Source organism: Cupressus sempervirens, chromosome 2 (assembly GCF_028749045.1).
Source record: "Cupressus sempervirens isolate cs-2001-9-10 chromosome 2, ASM2874904v1, whole genome shotgun sequence".
NCBI lineage: Eukaryota > Viridiplantae > Streptophyta > Pinopsida > Cupressales > Cupressaceae > Cupressus > Cupressus sempervirens.
The window spans coordinates 329582044-329598383 of NC_143119.1; the positions used below are offsets into that span (position 1 = coordinate 329582044).

The 16340-nt window shown below is 37.1% G+C and overlaps 1 protein-coding gene across 1 annotated transcript in view; it reads left to right on the forward strand.

The window, feature by feature from the left end:
- The window catches only part of LOC149572444 (glutamine-dependent NAD(+) synthetase-like), a 46991-nt gene extending 31150 nt beyond the window's left edge, over positions 1-15841 (forward strand). The window contains exons 3-5 of the mRNA XM_089815840.1: positions 14605-14675; positions 15030-15158; positions 15499-15841. Of these exons, the coding sequence (XP_089671966.1) occupies positions 14605-14675; positions 15030-15158; positions 15499-15723 (425 nt within the window). The 3' untranslated portion in view covers positions 15724-15841. The remainder of the gene's footprint in view (positions 1-14604; positions 14676-15029; positions 15159-15498) is intronic.
- Positions 15842-16340: the final 499 nt, after the last annotated feature.

Consider the following 16340-nt stretch of genomic DNA (forward strand, 5'->3'; position numbering starts at 1 on the left):
AAAATGCAAACACAACATAATGTACCATAGATGTCTCAAGGCCAAATGAAATGGTCAAGAGTGTGGCATCATCAATCTGTCTAAGCTCCTCCTCGGTCATCAACTAAACGTGAATGAAGATTACATACATATAAAAGTCAATATGGCTTAAAAATTAAAATTACTCTATTATAAAAATTAACTTTAAATCACATATGTCATAAAAAAATATATATATACATGTATCGACACCAAAGGAGTCCATGCCTCTGCATTCCCCTCCTCTCTCGCATCAGGGTCTGTAGCCTCTGTGTGTCTCTAGTGTATCCTCATCTAATACAAAAGGATACTCAAGAAGATCACCTATGGGACCCAGGCAAATATTCTTGCACATAATGCAAGTGTGAGGCAGACAAACGTGTGATGAGCTAGCTGATGATGAACTGGCACCAACATCATCAACATGAGGAGGCAGGATTGACCTAGCCTGAGATATCATTAGGCTACTCAGCCTATGAATGGCTTTGATATTCTGAGAGCTAGCCTCTATCATAATATCTGGATGCTGCACTCGAGGAGGAGGGGAGATATCAGTGGGGGGGACAAAAGTGCTAGCTTTCTTCTGCTGGGAACAGGGTCTATCTTGAGGAGCTCCTAGTCCTAAGCCCATGTTTGGCTTCATGCTCCAATAGTTCACTTTAAGTTTCAACACAAATTCAGCATATAATTTTCTAAGGAAATAAAATGGTATGTCTAAATTTCCATGTGAAGGGATATCAAAGACCATCCACCAACGATCCCAAAATTTTGCACGTATGGTGTCATTTGTGCACCATTTAATCAATACTTTGGATTATTTTGGGTCAACTAGTAAACCCATTTTTGGGTTCACAAAAAGGTTGGCCAAATTTTCTTTGCTTATGTTGAGGGTCGCAACCTCATCATAATCCAAACCATCATCAAACATCTCATGCATTTGATCACGCCAATGAAGAGCAGCATTTTGTTGGTTTGTAAGGGTTTTAATGTTATCCACTATGGTGTTTAACATGGAGAGCCAATGTGGGTACATTATTATATGTTCTATGCAAACCTCTCGACTCAGTGAGATTTTCATTTATCAAATCCTTGATTCAATGAGGGTTTTGAGGGGGTAGAGGATTGTTTGGTGGACGGTTTTGTGGGGGTACTAGATCGTTTGGTGGGGGGTTATGAGGAATATTATTTCCTGCCTCAGTGTCATCATTCTGATTGTCATTCCTATTGAATTGCAAAACGTAATATATTTTTAAAAAACCTTAATTTTAACCTCTCTTTTTTCAAAAAAAACCCTAGATTCAACTAAAACAAACAAAATCATGCTAAAATCTATCGAATTTAGGTTAAAAATTAGTTTAAAAAACAAAAAATAAAAACCTTAATATCTAATATCCGATCCTATATCTGATATCCAGTCGCGCACTAATACTAGCCCCCAAAATGTGAGAAATAAAGGCCTGCGGGTCTGGTCTTTTTAAAATATGTAATGTTACAGATATCGGATATCCGATATTATCGAATATCCAATAGCCCACATATCTTAAATTTTATATATAAGATATAAGATATATAACATATAACATATAGCTTTGAAATATTATATTATATTATATTTTATATATTTTTATATTATATTTTATATATATTATATTACATTAATATATATTATAATATAAAATATTATATTATATTATTATATTATTATAATATAATATTATTATTATATTATTATAATATAATATTATTATTATATTATATTATTATAATGTATTATATTATATTATATTATTATAGTTTATAATATATTATACTTTTTTATTATTATAGTATAATATTATACGATTATAATATAATAATATTATTATTATATTATAGTATTATTATTATTATTATTATATTATATTATATAATATTAAATAATATATTATACTATTATAATATAATATTTTTATATTATTATAATATTATAATAATAATGTCATATGATTATCAGATATCTGATAAGGCTTGGCTTTTCCTTCCAGGCTTGGTACCTAGATAGGTGGAAAAAAGTTAGAGAAGATTTTGAAGCACTTTTAGACGTGTTTAAACTCTATTTTTTTCACATCGCCACTTTTTGGCACACCATGATCCTGCACATACCCACATCTCAAATATAAAGAGTTTACTATTTTCAAAATTGTTTCCAATTCGGAGTTGTTCCTCACTTGTTTTTCATGGTTGTATGCTTTGCGAAAGACACATTTTGTGTGATTTCCACTCTCAAGCTCTACTTTCAAAACAAGGAAATTGATCTTTTAAAACTAGAATTCAATTTTTAAAGGTGACTTCTCAGATCTAGGGTTTTCTAGGAAGGCAACTTCTCAGATCTAGGGTTTTTCTCAAAGGAGAGATCACAGTGGTGAGAGAGGAGGTGCTTCTATGGCTTTCCAGATCAAGATTTGGCAATTTGAAACAACAGAAACAATTCGGGAGCAAAGTTGTCTCTGCCAAGGGTGAGATAATTATTTATTAGGTAAGAAAAAACATCGAAAGAGAAGGCAACGGTGTATTTAGATTGGCATTGTAAGCTCTAGAAAGACATTTCACATCTTGAAGAATCCATAAATGCCCTTCCATTGTCGTGATGTGAAGAACATTATTTCTTTCAAAGGGTTTTTCATTTGTTTTATTTTTGCAACAGCTAGAGTACAGAACTCAGATTGAGGAATACAATCTATGCAATCTCCTTTGATCTGTTGGTTCTAGTGTGTGATTCAAAGAACCAAAGAAGATATTGAGAATTTGACAAAGTTTCTGGTGGTTTTGACAAAGATATAATAGAGTGCCCATTTCTCCTCCACAGTAGTGAACTCCAATAGTGGCAACGAACTCCAACAGCAACAACAATTTTCAATAAAGTGCCTCCAATTCATTTCCAATTCACCATGACCTCCATTTATAGCAACACATGATTCATAAGGTTTCATAAAGGATTCAACAAGTTTTCACAATTCATTATTGGGAAGCGGAGTCGAAGATGCAAAATTAACATTGATTTTAGTTGGATAAAATTACAACTACATCAAACCATTTCTTGCACTAGATATCAACTTCTAAAAAAGTTGCATCAAAAAGTCTGGTTGGATCAAGAAAAGTTAGAATTAGATTTGTAGCCCAGGATACCAATTTGTGACTTTCATCAATCATTAATTTGCTACTATATTTACATATGAGGAAATCAGGACTTGTGACCTTCAGCAAATCCAGATCTGCGATTTTGTATATATTTGCTAAGGTTTGTAATTGGATTATTGAAACAAAAATATGGTACAGAGTGGGAAAAGGACTGGAAAGGTCAAGTGGTTTGATTCACATAAGGGTTATGGATTCATTGCCCCTGATGATGATAGAAAAGAAATTTTTGTTCACAAGACATTGATTTTCTATAATGGATTTAGATCTCTGGCAAAAGGGGAATTGGTTGAGTTTTGTATTGAGCATGAGTGAGGTGGAAGGACTAGAGCTCTTGATGTACATGGGAGGTCTTTGAACCAAGCTCATCTTCCTCTTCTTTGTCATCATGGTGGAAAAATAGATGTAAGGGATTTCAACATATCATATGGCTCTAATCGTAGTTGATGTGGTGCAAAGAAGACAAATCATGGTCTAAGGCTACCAAACCTCAGATCCAGCTGATTTTGACATTTGTCATGGGCCACTTTAGTGGCCCACACCTATTTTTTCTAAAACTAGTGAGGAGATTGAACATTTCAACTACCAACTCCCTTCTTATGTGTCATGTCTAAATAACATCTCCATTATTAATCCAAAAATTAGTTCTTATCCTAATATTATTTCACTTGGAGGTAAAAAATCTGTGGGAAATCAGCCTCTCAAAGTTTGGAAGGAAAATTTGGGGTCTACATCTTCAATAAGATCATCTGGTCCCAATAATAATCTGGATAGTTCAATTGCCACACTCACATATGGCGATGCCCAACTTCTTGTGATTGAAGATGGACTTCTCGAACCATAGATCTCTTACATGCTCGATATAGCAATCATCAGTAAGATTTGGTCCTTCCTCCCGGCTGCAAATCTTCTTTTTTGGGAAAAGCGTTATTGGTATGGTGTTATTGATTTATTCTACATTGATCTGAGACTTTCTTTTTAATTGCTATATTTGGTTCTAAGCTTTCTCGAGATAATGCTCTTCAAATTAACAGTTGGTTTTGTAAAGGGTTGGGAATATATACCAACACTTGGTTTCCAAACCTTAAACCTAGTCATACAACCTGTGATTTTATGCCATTTTGGATTGAGCTTCCTACTTTACCAATGGAATATAGAGATCTACAAATTATTGGATTAATAGCATATACAATAGGGGTATTCATCAGACATGATCTAGTGCCTTTTGATGAACCATCTCTTTCTATAAGGTTTTGTGGCTTGCTAAATTTGAATAAACCATGACCTTCTTCCTTAATTATGTCATCTAAATATGGAGGTTGGAACCAAACAATTATTATTTAGGACACACAGACTGTGGTTAAGATGGCAGGTTGGTTGGGTCATTTTACTAATCAATGTCAAGATCCAAGTTGCTCTAATCTAATAGTTTGTAGTAACCATGGCTCTGACCCACTAAACTGCACTTTTAGGACATAGTCTGTTCCTTCTGACCCTAATGATGCCTGTGTATCTAAAGCTAAACTGTCAAGGGGCCCATATCATTTCTCATTTGTAAATCCAATTTTTTACCATTCGCTAAAGGATCACTGTTATACACAAAAAGATCAATCCCATGGAGACTGTTCAAGTCCTAATAACTCCCAATGTTGTTTTTGGGGAATTCTTTTTCTCTTATTGGTTTTTCCCAATTTAGGGTCTTTTCCCTCTAATTTTTCCTAAAAATTGTATGTTTTTTTTTACCCATCTTTTGTTTAAATGGGATACTCATCAAGATAAGTATATAAGTCTAGATCAGTCTCTTTTTACGTCATCAACATCTTCTAAACTTGCAATTACATATCCGGCTACCAATGAAGAAGGTGTTATTTATCCCTCTCAGTTGTTGTTAATGAGCTCATTTTTAATGATCAACCTCTTTCTTTCTTGTCTAGATTAGAAGCTACATTAGTTTCACAAGGACATTCATTGTCTTTTGAATATGCCAAAATTTTAGCAATAGAGTGTACTGTACTAATTCCTCCCAATTTCTTTGATGAAGATATCATGCTCCATGACCTACCTAAGGACAATGTACACTTTAAATTAAATCCTCCTTCACTGAGGATGGAAGGCTTTATGAATGTTTTAGATCTTAGCTTGGCAGTAAAAAAGTCTCCTACTCAAATAGATAATTCTGCTCAGTCTAGGTCCCATTTTGTTGATCTAACTCTCACTAATGTTAATTTTGATTTCTCCCAAAAATTGTCTGTGCTGCAAACCCCCCTCTCATCATCTCCTATAACTAAGAAATCTTCTAAGCCTAGGGATAGACCATCAAAAGCACCAAAAGCTAAAAAAGAAGTTGATGCAGGGATCTAGTCAACTTTGGATGGTAATTTTCCTACCTCTAAATGATCAACAAGGAGCACCAAGAGTGCTCCTTGTCAATTATGAAAATTCTCTCATGGAATGTCAGGGGTATTAATCCCCCTGAAAAATGTAATAAGATCAAGTAGTGTCTTGATTCTATCCAATGTGATCTAATCTTTCTTTAGGAGACTAAACTATCCATAAATAGCTTTCAGAAAAATATTGGATGCTAGTCAACATGGAATTCCTCACATGTTCCTAGCTTAGGTACTTTTGGGGGCCTTGTTGTATTATGGAATCCTAAGACTATCAAGGCTCAACATCTTCATCAAGGAACTAATTGGCAAATTTTATCCATTCAACACTATGAACTTTCATTCCATTTGATTAATATTTATGGCCCTACCCCTACGTTAGATAAACAAAGTTTATGGCTTACTCTCATAGGTTTTATCCAGTAATCAGTAGGTGCCAAATTTATTATTTTCAATGACTTTAGTGTCATTCTTCATCCTAGAGATAAGTATGGAGGTATTATTCCCCTCCTACAGCTACCCAGGACTTTAATGACTTTGTTAACAATAATGCTCTATTTGATGTTCCCCCACAAGATGGATCTTTTACTTGGACTAATAGAAGAGTTGGGTTACACCAGATTGCAATTAGATTGGATAGATTTTTGTGTTCACAATATTGGAAATTGGTGAATTATACTATCCAATCGAATGTACCACCATATTTAGAACTTAGCCATTTCCCTATTCAATTGTCCATCCTTCCATCAGATTCTCCTCTTAGTAGTTTTTCAATACCATCTTTTAAGTTTTAAAGTGTATGGTATCATCATCCCCACTTTGATGGCCTCTTAAAACAATGGTGGAAGGATGCTCCACCAGAGCTAGGAACCAAAATATTTTAGTTTCACAAGAAAATGTAGTATGTCAAAGAGCAGGGCCTTGTTCTCCTTTGCAGACAAATCAAAAATTTGGGAATCTGAGGATTCGCCTACTCCAGTAGCTATGGAGACAAACATCTACCTAATGTAATTTGACAACTTGTTCATGGCCTTGAGCTATGCCTTAGTCATTTTTTAGCTCATTGAGCTCACTGCCAATCTCTTTATTGAAGAACTCCCATAGGTATCTCTTGTATCGTGCTAGGGCAGGCCCATTCTGAGTATAGAAGGATTGGATGATGGTCAAAAGGAGCACAAAAACTCGTACGGTATGGAGAAAGTAATCTTGCAAGTGCAGAGGGAGGTATCCATACGGTGGAGGGAGAGGGCAAGTATGGATTATGGTGCCTAAACTGTTTGTACAGTGCCAAGACAATGCCCAAAGAGGTCGTACGGTGTGTGTGGGTGTTTTTGTACAGTGTAAGGTGGGGAGTATGTGCGGCAAGGATATATCTTCAGTCTGTATGAGAAGGTAGCAGGTTGTATGACACAAGAAAGTGCAGTACAGTGATGAATGTGTAATGGTCGTACCTAATATTGGTCGTACAACATCAAGGGGAGGCAATTTGTGGAGTGTAGGTCAAGTACGGATGGAGGGGAAAATGTGTGGGAGAGTAAGAGGCGTTGCCTGAATGGGAGGCCATACAGTGTATGGTGGGAACTAGAGATAGATGGAGTTTGTAGGTGATGCACAGATAGACTTTGCAGACTAACTGATAGTGTAAATAAATAGCAAGATTTGATGTAGATAAACAAAAATTGGAAATACACAAGACAAGAGAGTAGATCAGACCAATGCAATGAATATTCGCAATATGATGATGCTCTGACTTGCTAGATCCGAGCGAAATGTTACAGGCGACAGAATAGGGTGAGGGTTGAATCCCACTGAAACTGGACAAACCAAATAGGGAAGGTCTTTCACTTCAGAAATGGTGATCAACAGAGAACTCCAACAGGAATTCACAATACATAGAAAATTATCCAAATTCCATACCTAAAGACTACCTACAAGTCATGCTTAAATACCTATCAGGGAACTTTTCGAGGGTGTACAAAAATAGCTGACTGCGACACAAACTACAGAAACAAAATAAAAATGGGTCCAAGATATATTAAATCAATAGGCCCATTAACAAGGTTTAATTAAATACATTTATTTTATAATGGGGACATTATAGTCCTCCTGTCCCAAAATTTGTTTTTCCTCAAGCAAATGCACATCTGGTTGTATGAAACCTTCTGTAGTCAGCTCCTTCAGTTCCGAGTCAAGCACTAAGTAAATCTTCCCGCTGAAGTAAATGATGTCATCAATAACTTTGTATCTTTCATCACGTACATAGCCATCCATCAACTCACATGCAAAAGTGTTCTTGGAATACTCAACCAATAGATGGGCTCGCCAATTATCCAAAGAATGTGGTGAGGTGTTAACTATCTTGTTTTTATTTGCAGCGTATGGGACCAAATCCTATTTAAAAATTGTCTCCATCTTCTTGATTGTGACTTCCCTCAATCCTTTATTTGACATTCTTCTTAGTAGCACCTTCTTGCCATCTGTCTTGAATGAAAAGTCCATCCTTTTGAAACTTTGGGTGTGTTGGTCAAGAGTTTCCAACCACTGAATGCCCAAAATGATATCGGTATCAACCAAATCTATGACAAAGAAATCATCTGTCATGGTATAGTTTCTCATGGAAATTTGTAGTCGTGGAATCACATGAGTGCAAGGTAACAAGGCTCCTCCTGAAACCTTAACCTCAAGTCCTCCATGCTCAATTGCGTGCAGGCTTTTGCTAGTAATCAAAGATCAATTGATGAAATTGAGTGTGGCACCACTATCAATCATGATTGGGACTCATTTTTTGTGAAGTGTGCCACGAACCCTGAAGATACCACCTACACTCGATGTAGTTAGGGTAGCAATGGAACCCCCTTTTTGTATTAGGGCATTTATTCTCTCCTACTAGGTAATGTCTTCATCTGTTGCTGCAGGTATTTGTCCTTCGTCGTCATCAGGCATCACTTCAATGTAATGAATCTTTCCCTTGCTAAGGCAACAATGGCCAGGTCACCATGGTTCTTTGCATGTAAAACAAAATTTTTTCCTCCGAAGTTCTTGCCGAGAATCTTCATCAATCTGAGGTTTCTTTTGAACTATCTCGTTATCCTTGTCTTCTTGTGGGGATGGTGTTGGTGTAGCTACGTGAGTTTTCGAGGAAGATGCAGCCATGTCACGCACCTTCTTAATAGCTTCGTTGAGTGTACACGGGTTGAACCCTTTGATCCAACCTCTCAAAGGCTCCCTCAGCCCATCCATGAATAACACAATTCGGTGTCTTTCAGAGATGTCTGTGAGTAGGATTGATAGCCTTTGAAACTCAATAATGTAGTTGTCTACCGTGCCCGTTTGCTTTAGCTGAGCTAGATCTTTGCAGTTTTGCTCAGGATCTTTCCTATCGAAACGATCAATGAGTCTCTTAGTGAACTTGACATAAGAGGTCACTTGGTCGTGACCAAGAGTGACCAATCCATGATGCCACCACTCATGCACCACTCCTTCCAGATGAAGAGCTACAAACTTGATTGCTTCCTCTTCGAGCATTGGATTGAGTTGGAAATAGGTATCTGCCTTTAGCACCCATGACTGTGCAGTAATGACTCCAAATCCATCAAATGACAATAAGTTTACCTTTCTCATCTTTCTCTTGAGATCATCATTAAAATAACTGTGATTTCTCCCACCAGAATATCTCATTCTTAGATCAACATAGTCTCTATAAGATATATCACCTTCCATATTCACGTTCTGCCAATCTTATCGAAGTTTTTCTTGCATTTCCTCAAAAGTGGGCTCTCTTCCTTTGCATGGTGCTTCCGTCCTTGGAAGGAAGATGGGTATCAAGGGTTGAGAGCAAGAGGGTTGAAAATTTGTCCTTCCCGAAACAAAATCATCACTATGCCCATTTTGTTCTCCTGTCTTTTCCTCGGCCAATTTTTGTAGAGTTTCTTGCATAAGCGTTTGGGTTTTGTTGATTTGCATTTGGTTTCTATTCAACTCTCTCAAAAGATTCATGAGTTCTGTCATGGAATCTTGATAATCTGCCATTCTATCAATAGGGTTACTCTGCCTTCTCCTTTGAGTATTAACTTGCATTCACTTCCACAGGCGGGCAGGATCAAAAGCTCTGATACCAATATAATGTTCCCGAGTACAAGAGGACTAGATGATGGTCAAAAGGAGCTCAAAAACTCGTACAATGTGGAAAAAGTAATCTTGCAAGTGTAAAGGGAGGTATCCATACGATGGAGGAAGAGGGCAAGTACGGAATATGGCACCTAAATTGTTTGTACGGTACCAAGACAATGCCCAAAAAGGTCATACGGCGTTGCCAGAATGACCGTACAATGTAACTACAATGATTGTACGGTGTTACCAGAGGGATCATACAGTGTGTGTGGGTGTTTTCGTATGGTGTAAGGTGGGGAGTATGTGTGGCGGGAATATATCTCCAGTCCATATAAGAAGGTAGCAAGCTGTATGACACAAGAAAGTGCAATACGGTGATGAATGTGTAATGGCCGTATGGCATCAGAGGGAGGCAATGTGTGGAGTGTAGGTCAAGTATGGATGGAGGGGAAAATGTGTGGGAGAGTGAGAGCCATTGCCTAAATGGGAGGCCATACAGTGTATGGTGAGAACTAGAGATCGATGGAGTTTGTAGGTGATGCATAGAGAGACTTTGCAAACTAACAAATAATGTAAATAAATAGCAAGATTTGATGCAGATAAACCACAATTGGAAATACACAGGACAAGAGAGTAGATCAAACCAACACAATGAATATTTGCAATATGATGATGCTCTGACTTACCAGACCCGAGCGAAGTGTTACAGGTGATGGAATAGGGTGAGGGTTGAATCCCACCGAAATCGAACAAACCAAATAGGGAAGGCCTTTCACTTACGAAATGGTGATCAATAGAGAACTCCAATAGGAATTCACAGTACATAGAAAATAATCCAAACTGCATACCTAAAGACTACTTACAAGTCGTGCTTAAATACCCATTGGGAAACTTTTCGAGGGTGTATAAAGATAGCCGACGGCGACACAAACTATGGAAACAAAATAAAAATGGGTTCAAGATATATTAAATCAATCGGCCCATTAACAAGGTTTAATTAAATACATTTATTTTATAACGGGGACATTACACATGTTGCACTGCTGGATAGTGAAGTACGATGGGTCATGCTCTACCAGACTTCCCTCCTTTTGTGCACGGGTGACCTCCAAAACATAATATCCTAACACTGCATGCTTTCTTCACGACCGAACAGAGCTCATTAACTTCCATGATCTGCCTGCACATTTCTACCCATACTATTTGGTCATCTGAAGATCAGGGCACCTTCCACGGAAATCTATCAAAACACACTACTCTGAGGTAAGAGAAGGTTGGAAACTGAATGAAGAAACTCTCAAACTGAAGTACCATTTCCATAGCTTCTAGAGAGACACGATGCTCAGGGCACCTGTGCAACATACAAAAAATTCACATCATGAATGCATCAATTATCTTTACAAAATCTACATATCTCCTATGCAGCTGGAGGCATGGGTAAAAGTCATAAACCAAAATATCTTCGTTGAATTCCTGTACATGCGGCAATCTTGGGTACAAATCGATGGTCACCAAGGCATAGATTAGGTATGACATATAAAAACTCCATTTGGGCCTTAGTGCTCTGGAGCTAGCTAGAGAGGTTGTCGCTCATGATCTGAGCCCAATCTACATGCTTTCTTTTCGCGCACACAGCTTGCACCATATAGAAGGAGTGCACAAAATTCAGAGAAACCTCCTTGCCCTTCAGCTGGCAACAGAACCATTATGTGGATAATCTCTCTCTTTAAGTTCGTGCCATACAAAGTCTTTGGCACTTTGCTCTTTCTTCCTGGAGTGGTCTATAACCAAGAGGTCATCATATCTCCTTTGTGCAAGGTCTTCTTTCCCTTGAACATGGAGGCTGAATTTCGGAAGTCCATGTTGCTCTAGACATCCCTCACGGACAGTCTGAAACTGGTCTATAGCGTGTTTCGGTCGAGGGTGAGGAGTACTTCATCTCCAGGCATCTTTATTTGCTTGGTGCTGGGATCATAGTGCGATATGCATTCCATGATAAGCTCGAGCGCTTGAACTGCAACTGGAAACATGGCTGCTTCAACTAAGCTGCTTTCCTTCAACCTCTGTGTGATAGGGTGAATTGGGTCCACATTCAGCCTTTGATGCAAATCACCCAAATCATAAAACCTCTATGAAGTATCACTTAGATTTTTCAGTGTGCAATCAATCCCGTTGAGACTGTCATAACCCATAAACCTCGCAGACATGGCTTTCTATAACACTTAAGCAAGCAACTGAATTACAGATTTTGAAAATGGGCATTAGGGAGAAGGAATGATCAACTTTTGCCAGGTGGATTTTACTTTATATATCTCCTTTTTCGATCGTTGGCTAGAAATCCATGCAATTGGATTTTCATTTATTTCCGGCATGCTCAAGGCTTTCAATGATCGGACTTGCATTAACTCCAGGCTTAATGGGCAGAAAAATGATGTCATCCGCGCCTTGCCGTACAACATGTTTAAGGGAAAGATCAAATTGTTACAAATCTGCCGATTTGAAATGGAGAGGCAATAGTTCTAACTTCCTGACACAAAATTTGGCCAAGGCATGATATGATATGAGATGATAGATTTTAATGACGTCCACGAGACTAAAGTAGTCTATGGGACCCATGCAATTGCCCTCCCGAGTCAGGAGCCAAACTAGTCAGTTGCAAAGTTTTGGTTAACTTGTCTCTTCTTCTCTGAATTTTGATAATCAACTCCGCTGTTCTCTTCACTTGATCTTCCTCAAATAAATAGTTGAAGTCCTTGTTCTGCAGAATTTTTGTATAATCAGATCTGATGTCGTTGTAAGCCAAGCATTCCATGACAAAGTGTTGCTCTGTCTCCACTGTTCCCATATTGCAAAATAAACATGTTCTGTCTGCCCACTCTTCCTTTGGAACTTGCCATCTACCAGTTTCACATCGCAGCTGATGTGAACTAGTTCTAATTTGTGCCATCAACATTTTTGCTTTCCAGTTAATAGTTGCCCTTATATAGGCCTTTTCATCATGACTAGAAGTGGGATTAAATTCTTTAATGTAATAAGATTTTTTCCTCCCTATGTGTCTTGTCTACAGAATATTATGAAATTTTTCATTGACAAACTTTTTTATTTCTTTAATGTTATCCGGGCAAGCTTGGATTTTGATATCCCATTTCTGCATCCATTTGTCATTTTGTTTCATCCATGTGCTTTTCCGCCTCACAAGTTTTTCCTCTATTACCAACTTGGGCCAACGATGTGTTTCTAGACCTTGGGTTTTCTTTAAATAGCTTAGCATTCGGGTCAATGCGACGGCTTCTAATGGAAAGGAACCCACCTCCGCCAAAAGGATTTCATACGGAACTGTGGTCTTGACTTTAAGATTGCATGTGATAAAGTGTTTTTGAATTCTTTCTACTTGCCGCCATTTCTGTTTGGACATACTACCGCCCCACACTTCACATCCGTATAGAATAACCGGAGTGACCAGCAAACCAAACAGAGTTTTCATGGTCGTCCAATCCCATAATTCTGCGTTCCTGCACTTGTTTTGTAAAGAGTATAATGCCTTCCAGCCCCCTTGGATTCTTTTCAATCTACAAGTATCCCAGTTGAGTTTGTTATGAAAATCGATGCCCAAGTTGCATGAAATCGTTGTCGAGCTCTGGATTTTTGGCTTCTGGCGGAGACTGCCTCTCTTTCTGCTTTGTAGAGTTGGTTGTCCAATCGAATGGGATGCTCTTTTCCGTCTTTTCTATTTGATAGACTCTATAGAGTATCATTTTATTTTATACTTTTTAAGTGTTTGAGCTATTTATTATGTTGCTAAAGCTCCTAAATGTTCTTTAAGCTGTAGTTGTAAAATTCAGGCCTGATAATTTCAAAAACTTGACGAAAAACTGAGCGTATTTGTTGAACATTTGAAAACATATATTACTAAATTTGTAGAACATATTACTGATTTTCACTACATATAAATCAGCATCAGTGTTTAATGTATATCATAGACCAGAAAATGAGCTCAACCTCTAAAACATATGATCTTGAAGTTTCAGTATTAGTAAAAATATATAAATCATAAATTTCTTCTAAAGACTAAAACTCAAAAAAACATGTTGCCACTCTAATGGTATTATGGTAGTGGATGGTATAGCTGCAATATCCTCAATAGCTTCATTCATAGTGGTAGTATCAAGCTACGTATTCAGGCAACTTGCCCTTGGTGGGTTACCATGTTTGCCTTATGTCTGTTCATACACTGTCATGTTCGCTTTCTATTCAGCTGCCTCCTCCAAATTAGCTATATGCTGCAAGTGGATGTATAAGAATTGCAATTTTGAATTTTCAAATGGAATTTTGGCAAATTAGTAAAATAGTAAACATTAAAATATTTGAATCCTACTGAAATTCGAAGTGAACATTCAACATTAACAATTTAGGATTATAATCTGAACAATGAAAATGTCAAATTCAAATTTTTTGTTATATTCAGGATTTTATCAAGATGATTACAATGAGTAGAATAATGTCAAAATAACTAAATGTAGTGAAGGGAGACCTTTAATCATGCCCAAACTACTCATTAGAACTACTGAATCACACATGGTCAATCTCTGCCAAACTAATACCAACCAGCCCTGCCCCCTGTAATTGTAGCTTCCTTGCCAATTTGTGCTGGTTCCTTTGGCTCTACATCCCATTGTGAAACTGGACTTTCTTTGTATACAAATGTCTTCACATCATTAGGACACGAAGCACTATGTATAATTGACTTCAAAACTAATCATAAAATTCGGAAACCTTCAAAATTAGATGAATCGATACTACTTTTAATCAACTCATTGCAGTTTTTTCTCGCTTAATTTTTCCTCTCTGGGCTTGCCAAGTGAAATTGATTTCAATGACTTCTTTTCTGTAAGTTTAACTTTTGATTACACCTCAGGTTCTGGCAACTGCATGGAGAGAGATTGTTGCACAGAGAAGGACGAGTCCCATTTTGCTTTAAATTTTGGAGTCTGAGTTTCACAATTTTTGGCCTTCATGTTCAATCTTAACCATTTTTTAAGGTGGTCATTTGTTTAAATCAGCGAACTGCCTAATTGGCTGAATCATTTTTGACATGCATTTATATGGTCGTGTTATATGCAAAACAGTCTGCGGGTTCTATGTACTAATTAATTTCCATTTTTTATGTTAAGTTTCAAGTCGTCATTGAAGTACTCGTAGGACTAATGAATCATGACATTTATGTAGAGATAACTTACGAGATGAGATTGAGGAGAGGTTTTAATAATAAAAGCATGTCTTAGATCACTTATGTAATCAACAATAGGTCTTAATTTTCTCTTGTTCTGGTTGTACCTCCAGCACCTTTGCCACAGATGGTGTGGTCGCTTGACTCCTGCAGAAGTTGCAGAAAAAGTTAAATATTTCTTCCGATATTATTCTTTAAATCGACATAAGATGACAACCTTGACCCCTTCGTACCATGCTGAGGTGCGTACATCTATCATTTGGTTTTAGAAGTCATATTGTTTCTTACATAAAAACCTATCGTAGAAGCCGTATGGATGCACATTGCAAGACTGTTTTACGAATTGATCAAGAGTTCTAATATTCGTTCTTCAACGCATGACTCTGGCACGTTAAACATAAGTCAAGGAAAAAATTAAAACTGCTTGTGCTTCTGTAGGATGTCCTAAAGGTTATAAAGATTTATTTAGTTTAGATCATGTAACCCTATCTCATGCTCAACATTGAATGAGAGAATCCAAGATTCCTTTTTAAACTAAATTGGGTTCCCTCTAATTGTTTTGGATCTTGCATTTGATCGCAGAGTTATTCTCCAGAGGACAACCGGTTTGATCTTAGGCAGTTCCTCTATAATACTCGTTGGCCTTGGCAGTTTCGAAAAATAGATGAACTTGTAGAGCAAGATCAGGTTATCAATGGTCCTTACACAACGTGTGATGGTCCAACACAAGTAGAAATTGCAAGTGCCCGTGGCTCTGGTATGGGTGTGCCAGCGGCAAATTCAGCAAACCCATCTGCTGGGATTTAGTAATTGACCTCAAAGATCTTGCTTGGCTGCTTACGCTTTGTATTGTATAAATATTCGGCTATCCAGTGTTCTATTATCATTGGATATCTTAGTGGACTAAAGAGACTTTTGGCCCAAGCTATATGTCATAGGAAACTCGCCTTATTTTATTGAAGATTTAGTTATGGGATAGCCCGTTGTGAACTGATATGCTATTTATAGCCTTTGTTCTTTAACATTATTCTGATCGTGATGACAACAATTTCTGCTTGCATGTTTATAATTTGGTTTTGGCCTTTAAACAAATCATATTTTAATTTCGATTTCCCTTCATAGATTTATCCATGTATGGGAAAGTATTTTTTTTTTAATAGATGTATTTAAATTTTAGTAGAAACTTCCCTATTTACAATCTATTATATTGTTTCCACTTTTTTCTCATGTCTAGATGTAGACTGGTAGGCCGATTGGTAGGCCGAGCAATAATAAGTCCTAGGGGTAGAGGTGAATCGAGGAATGGTTAATCAATAGAGATGATTGAAAAACGAGTTTCTCACATGATATGTTTAATATTACAAAATCATGTGTTTAACAAAATAATTTTAAGCTTGAGATAACTACATAATATTATTGTTCAC